Source organism: Malurus melanocephalus, unplaced genomic scaffold (genome assembly GCF_030028575.1).
Source record: "Malurus melanocephalus ecotype Western Australia unplaced genomic scaffold, MMel_1.1 scaffold_123, whole genome shotgun sequence".
NCBI classification, from domain to species: domain Eukaryota; kingdom Metazoa; phylum Chordata; class Aves; order Passeriformes; family Maluridae; genus Malurus; species Malurus melanocephalus.
Window position 1 is genome coordinate 87,705 of NW_026623355.1, and position 13,984 is coordinate 101,688.

The 13,984-nt window shown below is 45.7% G+C and overlaps 1 protein-coding gene across 1 annotated transcript; it reads left to right on the top strand.

Moving 5' to 3' along the window:
• Positions 1-1,237: 1,237 nt before the first annotated feature.
• On the top strand, positions 1,238-13,528 carry CCNE2 (cyclin E2). The gene is made up of 12 exons (XM_057370327.1): positions 1,238-1,282; positions 2,756-2,794; positions 2,883-2,991; positions 3,174-3,230; positions 5,140-5,291; positions 6,842-6,977; positions 9,094-9,240; positions 10,479-10,574; positions 11,297-11,431; positions 12,086-12,197; positions 12,867-13,021; positions 13,427-13,528. The coding sequence occupies exons 2-12, from the start codon at positions 2,781-2,783 to the stop codon at positions 13,526-13,528; spliced, it is 1,215 nt and encodes a 404-aa protein (XP_057226310.1). The 5' UTR covers positions 1,238-1,282; positions 2,756-2,780.
• Positions 13,529-13,984: the final 456 nt, after the last annotated feature.

A 13,984-nucleotide genomic window follows, 5' to 3' on the forward strand; every position in this document is an offset into this window, starting at 1 on the left:
TGCAACCATTGAGTGATGTTATCAGGAGGTGTGCTGGCACTGAAGGTAAGCTTCAGCATCATCTGCTGGAGAAGGGGATTGCAGAGTGGGTGCTCCTGCAGCGGGCCCTGCTGCTCTTGGACGTGCTGGGGCCCCAAAGGGCASTGCTGGGCCTGGCTGGCAGGTGTGGAAAGCTGGGATAGGACTTGTTCACAGGATATCATGGACACTGTGCTTGAGGGAGGCCTGTCTTCAGCCGGTACAGAATCACAGAATGAGTTACGTTGGAAAAGGCCTGCGAGACCATTGAATACCATCATGTGAATTAGACCTAAGTGCTACATCCAGTACTTCCTTAAGCACATCCAGGAATGGTGACACCACCACCTCCCTGGACAGTCCAKTCCAATGTCTAATCACCCTTTCTATGAAGAAATTTTTTGTAATGTCCAACTTTAACCTCCCCTGGTGCAGCTTAAGACTCTGTCCTCTTGTYCTGTCACCTGTTACCTAGGAGAAGAGGCTGACTCCCACTTGGCTCGACCTCCTTTCAGGCCTCCTCTTCACCCCGCCGCCTTTGTGCTGTGGGATGTGTGACAGTCCGCGGCAGCCGCTGCACGGCGCGGGGTGCCGGTGCGGTGCCAGCCCGGCGCTCTCACCCCATGAAGTGGCGGGGGGCAGGAACCGGGGGCCCCAGGGCCACTGGCGGGTGGCGGAGGGCTGACAGTCGCGGGCCGGCGGTGGCGGGGCGGGGCGCGGCGGGGCCGTGTTTACATCCCGGGCCGCCGCACGCTGCCGCCGCTCCGAGCGCTCCCATTGGCGGCTCCGCCGGCGGCCCCGCCCCGGGGCGGGCGGGCTGAGCCCCACTGGGCGCGCTGAGCCGCCACCGGAGCTGCCACCGGCTCGGCGGGGCCCGGGGCCCGATAGAGCACAGCGGATCGGGGTGCCGGTGCCGGGAATATCCCCCGCCAGCGGCGCCGGGCGGCGGAGCGGTGCCGGGGCAGCGGGCGGCGGCAGCCATGGCAGCGCTCCTCCTGGTGCTGCCTGCCGCTCTCCCGACGCCTCTGCCGGAGGAGCCGGGACAGCGGGGGCGAGACGCGGGGTGTCCCGGGGTGCTCGGGGGTCGGCGCGGCCCCGCCACCCAGGGGCGGCGCTGGGGCGAGCGGGACGCGGGCGGCGGACGGGCGGGGGAGCCGCCTGCCGCCCTCGCACATGCGCAGCGCGGGCCCGGCCGCGCTATATAGCGGGTTGGCGCCGGCGCCGGCGCCAGCTGAGCAGCGCGGCCCGGGCGGCAGCGGTGAAGGTGCGTGAGGGTCCCGCCGGTGAGGACGGGGGCTGGCTGGGCGATGATGATAGTAATTGTAATAATAATAATGATGTTAATGRTGAYGGCARTGATTATGATGATGGTAGCGGTGGCGGTGTTGAGGGTGGCGGTGATGATGGTAGAACTGGTGGTGGCGGTACCGGCAGATCCGGTGCCGGGGGTGGCGGGTTGTGAGGGGTGCAGTGGCGGCGGCGACCGGGAGCGGTGAGGGGGAAGCGGCGACCGGGAGCGGTGAGGCGGGAGAGGTGACCGGGAGCGGTGAGGCGGGCTGCTCGCCCGCCCGCCCGGGCAGCGTTTTGGAGGGAGAGCGGCTGAGGAGAGCCTGGGGGGAGATGTCCCCTCAAGCGGCCCCATCCGCAGGGAGCGGAGAGTGGCGATGGCTCGGGCGGGCACCCCGGAGGGAGCAGCGCGGCGGGCCGGGGTGCSGGCGGGATCCCGCCATCGGCTGCCCCCCGCCCCACCGCGGCGAGCCCCGCGGGGGGCGGGCTGCCCGCTTTTGGAGGGAGCCCGGCGCGCTGGGGGCGGGGATGCCGGCCGAGCAGCTTGGCGGGCTGACCCCGACCGCCCGCCCGCCCGCGCCGCACCCCGGCGGGTCCCGGCTCCCCCGCTCTGGCCCTCGGAATGGGGTGCCCGTGGGGACGCCCCCTCACAACCCCGGTGCCTGCGCTGGGGGGTCCCGCTGAGGCGTGTCCCGGCGGGGGGTGGGTGTCCCCGCGTGTGAGGCGCCGTCCCGACAGCCCCTTCCTTCCCCCTCAGGTTTTGGAGGGAGCCGCGCTCTCAGCCAGGCGGGAGCGCGGGGGGGCGGGGCGGCGGTCCYGCTCCTCCCGCGTCCCCTCAGCACCCTGGGGAGCCGGGTGGGTGTAGGATCGGTCCTTCGGGAGGGAGAGGCGGGAGGACGGGCGGCGGCGGTGCCCCCAAGCCCAGCCTGACCCCGACACAGGCCGCCGCCGCCTCCCCGCTCGCTGGAAATTGGCGCGGAACCGGCGCGGCGGGAGCGCGGGCGGCGGCGCCCGGCCCGGCCCATCGCGGCCCGGCCATCCCGGCAGGTGTGGGGGGCATCGCCCCGGAGGGAGCAGCAGCACTGGCAAAACGTGTGTCTGTGTGGGTGCCTGGAATGGAYGGTGTGTGGGGAATAGAGGGGTGACAGCCCCAGGGGCTCCCCAGCCGGCCATTCTTGTGTGGGAGATGTCCCTTTATAACTTCTGTCCCCTCACCCCCAGGCAGCCTGAGGTAAACTGCTGGCATAYCTGGGAACCCTGCAGCAGGACATGAAGTGGTGTGCTTATATACCACAGTCATGCCCTGCTTGGGCATTCCTCAGGCCAGTGCAATACTCTTCTGTTTAAACCATGGCTGCTCTTTGTGATGAGTTCATGACACAGAGGAGGGAACTTGGTTCTAGTTTTGTGAGGATGCACTGACTGACCTTATCCTATTACTTTGATCCAGGTAGAGATCTTACAGCCCAAAGAAGATGTCAAGGCGCAGGTAAGCTGTTAGCATTGTACTAAGATTATCTGTACTAATCTAACAACTTCCTCTCTCCTAATGTCTAATGTGTTTTTGCTCTTTGCAGTAGCCGTTTGCAAGCCAAACAGCAGCAGCCACTGTCCTGTCAAGAAGAGGCTCCACAAGAGCTGCAAGCACTAGAATATCTCCAGACAAGAAAAAGGAGAACAGCAGAGGTGAGTCATTTAGTCTACTTGGAAAGTTTAATAATACTGTAAGCTCTCCAGTGCATTTGGATGGGACAGTATCTGCTCTGCTGAATTATAAAGTGGGACAGGGGTAGCAAGAGTTTGCCTGAGCTTTAGGTGTGTGTGCTGGCCACTGTCAGGGTATTGATATGTGTCTTTTTTCTCAGCAGGAGATTAAGAAAAGAGAAGATGGGAAAATTGCTAAAAAACATCAATACGAAATTAAGGTAATTCAATCCTGAATACCATTTCAGTCTAGGTAAGGGAGTCCATCTGGTTTATGTTGGTGGGTGTGAAGTCATGCATTCCACTCCAGAAAATATTGAATAGGGGAAGTTTGTATTTTCAGATATAAAAAGGTGCTAAGCTCTCATAGTTTTTTATATGTTTTTGCTTTTTTACATGACTTTGTGCAGATAAAAGATCCTTCAGTGTAAAACCCACTGCAGAGTAAGGTTAGGAGTAAAAACCAGAATAAACCCAGATATTTCAGAACAATTCCATGTACAGAGCAGGTAAAGCCTAGAGGCAAGTCTAAACAAGATYACTGCACTTGTTTTAACTTTAGGTGTGGTTTCACAGCCATTTAGTCAAGATTCATAGCCATGCAGACCATCTTTACTTTCATTTAACACTTCTTTTGATTATTTAAATCAGTTTTGGAATCTGTTTTCACTACCACAGGAAACTCCTAAAACTGATRGGCTTTACAGTTTTTTATTTTAAAGCTGATTAGTAAAATATTATAACTTTCTCTTGCAAACAATATTGTTTGCAGTTATTCTGTTTGCAAAGTACAGGAGATTGATAGCTATGGTGAAGCGAAATGCTTCTGATTGAGAAGTCTTTGTAACTGTTGTGTAGGAAAAAGTGCATCAGCTGTACCAGGGGTGAAACTTCGTGCTACAACTTATCTTTGCTGAAAGTGGGAAATCCCTGTCTCTTCTTTCTTGATAGCTTGCCATGCATTCATTCCATCCCCTGCTTCGCTCCATTCTTTGAATGAAGCAGTACACAGGTTCATCTTGCTAATTTGGCACTACAAAATAAGTTAATGTTCTGCCCGGTTAGTGAGTCAAATCAACCCMGCCGAGGGTCTGACAAGCACTGGGGTGGAACTTGGGAAGTAAGGATCACAGGAGAGGAGTAGGACCTCCCTTTCCTTTTGGCTGCATGCATTAAGGTCAGTTGTGCTGGAATATGTAATTCACCCTTGGGATACTTCAGTCTGGCAGCAAATAGGTTTAGATATACTGAGGGAATCCGATGTATCTTACCTTGCAAGTCAGCTATATAGGAAAAGCTTCTGTGTTCAGGGGCAGGTGTTGCCATTCTTTGTGAATGGGATTCCCCTTCAACTCCACAGAGAATAATTAAAGTTCTGTGTCACCATTTTGAAGGCTGTCAGCCATTATAGTATTGTAGGTGCTCCTGGAATTTGATACCTCCTTACTTGTATTGGCTACATACAACCGAATTAACATTACTTAAACAAGTTATAATTAACTGCAGTAATCTAGAATTCATCCTCTGARGCTTTCTGCATGAATACCTTTGCACTTCTCTCCTTTTGAGTCATTGCATCCCRTATTTGGTATTGGCAAGCTGAGAGAGCATTCACAGCTCTGCTTGCTCAGTAGGTATCTAGCTCTGGAGCTGAGATGGGTGGCTCCTCTCTGGAGCGCTAAATTGGAAGATAACAAGTTGCTAAATTTCTACTGAGAGACAGTAGAATCCCCACCCTCTCCTTTCTTTTCCCTCTCAATAGATAAGTAGATAGGACTAGCAACATAATGTCTTGTGTTCAAATAGCAATATCTTTGCCTTTTGTACTGTGACTAAGCTATTCAAGCAATGGACAGGCTACTTGCGGGTTCATAAACTAAAGATGGTCATCTTCCTCAAAGTGGAGTTCTCCAAATTGCAACCAATCTGTTTATCCATGTTCCATCTTGGCTATGGAAGGCTTCATTGGCATTTAATTTTCATCTTTTTTGGTTTCAGTACTTGAATTGATGCTGAGATCCAGAAAAACTAATGTACATAGCATATATTGTTGCTGTTACTGTAATCTACTCTTGCCTTTCTTGCTCTCATAGTAAACTCAATGTTAAATAAACCTTGTTTATTTTACAGAGTTGTTGGCCCCCCACAATAACAGGAGGCATCTCACCTTGCATCATTATTGAAACGCCTCACAAAGAATCAGTAACCACTGACTTTTCAAGATTCAAAAAATACAGGTTCAGGAACCTCTTCATAAATCCATCACCTTTGCCAGAACTCAAGTAAGTTTACCAGATGCAGCAATTGTTAATGTCTTATGCAATATGCTGAACTACCATAATAAAATCTGTTATATTGTGCTTATTTAATACACACCTCTACTTGTGTCCTCATCCCACAAAAAAATTGATGTATGAGAACTTGTGGCAAGTGGCAATATCACTGTGCAGGTAGCTTGCTAATGCAATGCAATATGCTTGGTGCAGTCACAGTTCTAGAAATTTTCCTTTCTCCAGAGAGATGAATTAGCTGACTAAGTTACAGTGTTCAATTTCAGAATTTCTTAGGTATTCAGGTGTGTTAGATAAGTACCTAGCTGTTGTTTGTATTAGCCTGGGGTTTAATGAAACAGGTGGTAAATTTACTGCAGTGCATTAGGGAAAACTTCTGCCAAGGTGAATGAGAAGCAGAACATGAGCATTACTTTAAGAGGATCTTTCTAGATATACCTCRGGCTTTTTTGTTCTGGCCTACACTCAGTCAGAACTGGGAGATGCTGCATGGTGATGCTTTGCCTCAAAGACATGTTCAGATACAGAGGTCTGTGCRAAGTGTTTAATCCTGTTGTTGGCAGGCATCTGGTAAAACTGAGTTCCATCCTTTCTGATGAGCTGAATAAGAAGATAATTTAACTTTCCATGCTTTCTCCATTCTTCCCTAACTGCTGTAGAAAGATCATAATTGATTTCTTAGTGCTTCTCTGCTTAAATGGGGAGACTTGGGCATTAAGCAAATATCTCCTCAGCTTCTAACTTATGATGACAGCAGAATGAAACTGATCTGGGTTAGAATTTGTAGGTGATACCAGTGATCAGTTCTGTCTCTCTGCTTCTGCTTGGGGAAAGGTAAATACGTAACTCCAAATATTTCAGTAGGAAACCATAATTTCATTGGTTAACATGCTGTTGCTCTTAGTACCTGCAAGATGAGAAGTGCATCTAAGAAAAAGCCCATATCAGTTAATAACAGTTACAAATAAAGTCATATTGATGATATAGGCATCATCTTGCCAAATAGACTACAGTGATAAAAAATTATAAGTTACCGATAAAAAAGATCTCAATTTTTCAGAGAATGTATATCCTGATTCTGAGCCTTGAAGTAAGCAAGGAAATAAAGGGATGGATGAGTGACTTTTAAACACTATCTCTAAATGTCTTTCCCAAGCTAAACTGGACAACTTCTTGTATGTTTTGAGTTTTCTTGGGGAGGACTGTATTGTCCTTTTTTTCTGGGGAGGGTTTGGTTTTATGTTGCTCTCTGAACAGCCACCAAACTAGGCAAAATAGGAAACTGATTGCATGTGCAGCTTTGGGAGGCTTTACTGTCTGTCCTGTAGAACTGGGCTTGCTGGTGATCTTGACAAGTTGCTGTTGTGGTGATGTAAAACGTTCCAAGTACTACTGAARCTTTCCAGTTACCATAAGAACCTTCTAGTGTGTGGAATTTTACTTTTTGTTTCTGAATGTCTGTAAACAATAGATAATGTTTTTATTATTTTTTGTGAATTGTATGTATATGTAATAATGCTTTGTGGAACTTTATTTCATAGCTGGGGAAATTCCAAAGATGTCTGGCTCAACATCTTGACAAAAGAGAACAGATATGCCCACTGCAAACACTTCACATCACTACATTCTAGTTTGCAACCTCACATGAGATCAATACTGCTAGACTGGCTCTTAGAGGTRGGTACTTTTGCTTACTTTGCATGTGATTCTGTTGTGCCTGGGAAGTAGGCAGGTAAAAGCACAGCTTTTACATAAAGATCTAATAGCAACACGTACGCTTATAAAAAATGTTAAAACTATTTTGCAACAGAACTAGTGACTGCTTTTGATCCTCTTGGTGAGCTACAGCCAGGCCTTCCCAGGCAGAAGGCATTGAGCTTTCCACCCAGGACAGTGAGAAATAGTATTCAACTTTTGCTCTTGACACACTGCTTTCTGCAAGGGAGAGAAATCTAGTTTTGAGATACTTGAAATTGCTATGGACAGACCAGTTATGGATTTCTAACTTTACAGGGTAGACTGTATCCAAGCCATGAGACAGCTGCATCTRTATTGAGGATTTGATACCCTGACCCTGTCAAGAGCTGTTCAGTATCAGCCCATGATGTTATTTCTGATTTCATAGTGAATTATCAGTTCTATCATATGAAGAGAACAGAATAAAGTATTATATCAGTGGCTGACAGGTGAAGGTTCTTGATATAGAGAAATTTTTATGTGAAAAGATTACAAATAAATTGTACTAGCAAGGAATTTGAAGGAAAATGAAAGATTCTTTTTACACACTCCATATATAAAAACTATTCTGATTGTGTGACTCAATTGTTCCTCTAATGTCTAATTTACATATCACTGTTAAATTGGTTTGTTGCTTTTTTTAAAAAAAAWCTTTAATTAGGAAATCATCCAATTTCTAAACAAAAATATCAACAAGGGCCTTGCTGTTGTCCAGCTCAGTGGTTCTATATGCYATGGTGGATTTAAATACCAGCAATTTTGAGACCTCTCCAGAGGCTCCTAACACTTTCTGTAACATTATAACAGAGACACTGGTTAACATGACCAAGGGTTATTATGTTTGGGAAATACACTTCTATAGAAACTGTACCATTTATTTATGGGTGGGCTTGGTCTGTACAGTTTTAATTCTGAATCTTCTTTGGAGCAGTTGTTAATATCAGAGTAACACATCAGTTATCAGGCATATATATCTGGTTTGAAAGAATGGGCTGTGCTCTTTCTGCCAATCAGTTACATTTCTGGTGGTCAGGAAGGGCTTTAATTTGCAAATGAGCTTCCAACCATATTTTGGGAAATAGTTTGTAGTAGTGAAATTTTATTCTGACTTTGTATCCAAGTAGAATAACCAAGTGTCTGGGATCTGTTTCTTGGATTTTCTTTTCTGTTCTTTACTACATGTAGATTGAAAGTAATTTATAGATATCTAATTAAGTAATTTATAGATGTTTAACTGCTTTCTAGTTGTGAAAGGGATACAGAGTTGCAGATGAGCTGGAGRTGTGGTGGCCCCTCCCAATTAGATTAGAACTCAGATGAAAAAGTAGGTCTCYCCCTAAGATCTCTTGGTCTGGGCAGCCTCCTTTCTTTTTTTGTTGAACTGGCATTTGAAACACTTTGATACAATGCGAGTATTAAAAGTTCTGCCTGCCAGGGAAACCAGCAATAGGATGGAGCAGATGGCGGCTCCTGCAGTTTTGTTCCTGCTAAGTGAGGCTGTCGGTGTGCCTGAGGGGCTGCAGGCAGTGTTCTTGGCCTGCTAGCAGAGCCCCCTCCAGCAGGAGTTTCCAGGCTTATTTGCTGTAGATCCAAGGACTTTGATTTTTAGTGGTTCTGCCCTGAGACAGACCTACAGGGAATTCAGTGAGGATTTAACTTCAACTTGAGGTTTGAGCCCAGAGTTTTCTTAATCAAGGTAATTAATGTGTGTGTGTTTAGGTGTTGCTGGTTTGTTGGGGTTTTTTTCCTCAACAGACTTTTTCCTTTCAGTGGAAAACTGAAACTCCTTTTAGGAAAAATGGTTACTATTTAAATTGAAAAAAGTGTTTTTTAAAAATTTGTTAGTACATCATAGGCAATTCATGTTTAGGTCGGTGCGTGGGTAATACCTTTTCCAATCCCATGCTAACCACTGCATCCTACCCACACCTAGGTATGTGAAGCTTTGTGTGTGCAAAAGATGAAACTGCATTTTGCTGTTAAAGCTTGAATACTCCAATGTGCATACACAGTGTTTTATAACAGAAAACGGAATTGTTTCTTTCCTCTTATGTAGGTGTGCGAGGTGTATGCACTCCACCGGGAAACCTTCTACCTAGCTCAAGACTTCTTTGATAGGTTCATGTTGACACAAAAGAACATTAACAAGAGCATGCTTCAGCTCATAGGAATTACCTCATTGTTCATTGCCTCCAARCTTGAGGTAAGAAGCTCTATTACAGAGAGGAGGATATTGAATTTGGAGTAACTAAAGAGACAGTGGTAATATTCATTTCTTGTYTGAATCTTTTGAACTTGATGGTTTACGTACAATACTGAAGGTCAGATGGGGAATTTGTTTTCCTTCAATTGTACATATGTCAGGCTCTTGGAGTGTAGTCTTTGTCCTCCCTTTCTCCAGCAGCAGGAAAGGAGACCACATAAACTTAAAAGGCATGCAAATGTGCTAGAAGTAGTTGTTTTGTCTTGTCTTTTTCCAAATATACAGCAGCTGGCAAACAATCTCAGGAATGGGTGTGAGACTTGAACAAAACCAAGCCTAAGTCTCAAACTGCCGGTACATAAGGCTGTTATCCTTATGATATCCTCTTCACAGTGGAGTGTGGGTCTTAATTGCAGCGATGTGATATCTTACGTTGTGTGCTACATCTATGGGCCAAGAGGTTACTTTTGTGTAAGGCACAGTAGGCTAGACTGACAGGAAGACTTGGGATTAAATTATTATCTTGGAACCCCCAGATGTCACTGTTGTTCCCAAAGCAAGGTTGTGCACTGTGAGCAGTTACCTGTCCTAAGGAAGTGCATGGGGCCATAGTGGTCACAGAGCCAGCTGGTAGAGAAGCAGGTTTCCTGGCAAGCTCTGTTTTACTTACATACCCATCTATGCTTGGCCCCAACTGGCATAGCAAATTTCTCTAACCATTGCTGCACCGTGGATTTTGACAGTTACAGTGGCTGGTTGTAGGATTTTCTCTCTGTTTTTTTTTAAGCTTTTCTCTTCTTTTTCTTTCTTTAAAATMTATATGATTACACCAGTACTGACATTGCAGGTAACCTCTACCAGCCAGCCATTTCTAGGACAGCAGTGTCCTGTATGAGAATTGGGATGGTGTTATGTTTTTACAGCAATTGGAATGGCTGAGTAGAAAGAGCTATAAATGAAAGGGTAGTCAGATTGCTTGGTCAACATTTATTTCCCCAGAAACTAAAAGAGTTGCAATAAGGCCATTGCATTATACAATAGATACTCAAAGTCAAATAGGTTATATGTTATCTCCTCGTCCTGTAAGTTTCAAGCCACTTCATATAATGAAAAAAACAGTATTGCAGCAAAAAAAAAATTTAACATGTCAATATGGACAGAAGAGTATTTCCCAGTATCTTCTTAACATTTCTTAGAACTGTAAGACACACTAACCTTCATTTTTCCTCTCTTTAAAGGAAATTTACGCACCTAAAATACAGGAATTCGCTTATGTCACTGATGGTGCTTGCAGTGAAGATGATATTGTAAGAATGGAACTTATTATGTTAAAGGTAATAACTTTGTTGTGTTTCTAAGTGCTGGTTGAAAAACTCTCCAACTGAGCCTCGTTTYAATGTCACTTATTTGCTTAGAAGAGGGACCTGTCCCTGCTCCTGCACAGTAGTAAAGCCTTTGTTGTGTGTGTGGTGGACCTCTGACGCTCCTGGCTGGGGTGTAGTCCCTGACTGTTAGGAAAGGGCAGGTTTCTTGTGCTTGTGTGAGTGTAAAGGCTCTTCAGGCAGCCATGGGCAGGCTGGAAGGCTGTCACTGTAATGTACTGCACTTGCYAATGTCTCTTGCTGTCCAGGAACAGCAGCTTCTAGAGAGACAGGCAAAGACCTGACACTGCTTGGTGCTCCTCACATTGGAAAGGATTCATCTTTACCAGCACAAGACTCYGTGCATTTATTCTTCCTTAATAGATACGAGCTGCAGGTTCAGGTAGCTAGCCAAAAGGCTTGAGGAAACAATATTAGCTTCCCACCTTGTGAATGGAGAAGATACATAAAATTCASCTGCATGGGTAAAGGGATACGTATTTGTGCTGAGCCTTTTCAAAAAGCAATGAGAATTAAATTTAAAAAGGAATATTTGTATTTGAAATAGTAAATAATCTTTAGTATCTTTTAAGAATCTGTGCAATAATTTCAGGAGAGATATGGAAAGAAAAATAAAAGCACAAAACTATCCTTGAGTGGTTTCAGGCACGTAACTGTTGGTTAAATATTTGCAGGCTTTAAAATGGGAACTCTGTCCAGTGACAATTGTCTCTTGGCTGAACCTCTATCTTCAAGTGGATGCTCTGAAGGATGTTCCAAAAGTCCTGCTACCTCAGTATTCTCAGGAAAAATTCATTCAAATAGCCCAGGTAGGTAGCAAGCTGTTGAAAATTTGTTCTTGACACAATAACAAGCACAATTGAACATTACACCCTGAAAACCATTGTGTTCAAAATGTTCCTTTGTTTCCCCTTGCCTGTTACTTTGTTAAGGAATGTGCAAGTTTAACTCCACCAAAGAGGTTCAGTTTTGAGGACAAGTAGCCCGCGTTACTTGTCTCCCTGCTTTCACATGCTTTTGAGACCTTTCTGTATGCTGGAAAAGTAAAAAAAAAAAMMATCTTTTGTAATCACTGTGCTTTGCAGCGTTCTGTAWACAGCAGTGACAACTCTGAGAGGAAGATGGATAATTTCAGACCTAAGCAGTTTTTACCTGTGTTGCCTCTAACAGTGTTTCTGTGTAATTGCTAAGAAGGCAGCCTGGGGAATGTTTTGACTGTTTTGGAAGTGCTGTGGTTCAGTTTGTATGGGCATGTGTTGCACCCAACCTCAGACAGGCTTACTAAAGCTGGGTAGCTCAGTGGTGTAAATAATACATAACATTTAAATTTATGAAAGTGCCTTCCTGGAGCTCAGCACTGTTCTGGGGCAGAGGCTGTAGGAAGACTGCTGTATGCAGGACCTCTCTGAGACAGTATCATGAAGTATCAGCTTGTTAAAATKTGTTACTCTTCATGTCTCCAGCTTTTAGACCTGTGCATTCTGGATGTGAATTCTTTGGACTTCCAGTACAGAACACTAGCTGCTGCAGCACTCTGCCACTATACCTCAATTGAAATAGTTAAGAAAGCTTCAGGTAAGATGCCTCTGTAAAGCTTGGCCTTCCCTTGTTAGACAGGGAATTCTGGAAGTTGTCACAGGTCCCAATCTGTTTCTCAGGGTATTAGTTTACCAGGCTGCCAAAGACCAAAAGCTACATCGACACTAATATTTGTTCCATGGGTTTATTTTCCTTTTAATTTCACTTTCTACCACTATTTCAGATGTTACAGAGACTCAAAAGAAGGAACCACCTTCAGCAGTGCAGCCTTTGCTAAGGAATTGAAGCAGATTTGTTGTTCTTGCTTTTGGGCTAATAGTTGCTCTATGACTTCYAGTTACTTGGGGGAGTATTAGCTATACAGTTGGCTACTTTTTCTCCTGAAATGTAGTTCTCCAGCAGTCATGCATGTCTGTCAGCAGTACCCAGTATATATTTTTATAGCATGACCCACAATCTTGTGTTCAAGACACAAGTCACTTTAGCCTCCCCCTGGAAAGCAACAACAACCCTTGTGACCTCCATTCATCCACCTCCACCACCACCCTTCTAAGTAACACACATAAGGAAATATTGGCTRTTTCTGGGAGGATGTTTCTGAATTTTTATCTGCAGTATTATTGTGGTTTTTAGCTCATGCCCATATCGGAACACTGTGCAATTCCCTTATGATTTCTAAATAAATTCCTGTGTTCTATCCTTTAGGCTTAGATTGGGACAGCATTTCAGAGTGTGTACAATGGATGGCTCCTTTTGTGAATGTGGCAAAAAAAGTCCCTGTGAAGCTGAAGAACTTTAAGAAGGTTGCAGCAGAAGATCGACATAATATCCAGACACACACAAATTATCTGGACATGCTGGTAGGTGGTTTGTGGATGTGCAGTTCAGGCAGCTGAGACYGCATTACACATCCCTTGTCCTGAGGCAGCTCTAAGTGGCCAAAGCACCTCCCTGCTTGCACCTGGCCTGGTTCACTGAGCCGCTGGGGGCAGTGGTGCTCTCCAGCAGTGGTGCCATAAACAACACATGATTTACWCTAACAGTCCCAGACCATAAGCAACCACTTGCAGTAGTAGTATTGGAGAGGTGTTTATAAGAGAATATTCCTCACGTTTGTGTAATGTCACCTTGGTTTTCTCAGCATCCTAACTCTGGAGTGGTTGAATTGTATGAGTGKTGTGAGGATGTACTGCTGCCTCCTACTGACACAAACAAGGGAACCTTGTCACAGCTATTGACTGATGTCTTCTTCCTYCAATGTACAGGAAGAAGTGAACAGTGGAATAGTGTCTACTGCCCCAGGGCAGTTATCACCTGTGTCAACGGGAGGAATAATAACCCCTCCCAAAAGCACAGAGAAGAAATGAAATACAGTCAAATGTGATGAAGAGATTCAATAACAGGATTTGGTGCTACAGAACAAGACCACACTAAAGGGGACTCATGTTCTTCTCAAGACCTGGGCAAYAGAAGACACAGCAGATGGAAACTGAGACCAGCATCCTACACACTTGACAAAAAAGCTCAWCTGAGCATTGCACCCTGCTATCGCAAGAGCCTGGACCACTTTCGTCCATTCTGATGTGACTTAATTCAATTCTCACCTTTCTTAACTTATGAATTTCAAGAACATTTTTAACAGGGCTGAGTGGCAAAATTTGTCCACTCAACTTCCATGTCAGACTTGCTTTAATTTGGGTTAGATGAGCTTGTGCATATTACCTTTCCTTGACTTCTTTTTCTTTTCTTGGTAAGGTCAGAGCTCACTCCTGTCAGTAAGTGCCCCCAGCTCGGGTGCAGTATTAGAGAGCCCTGTGGGTAAG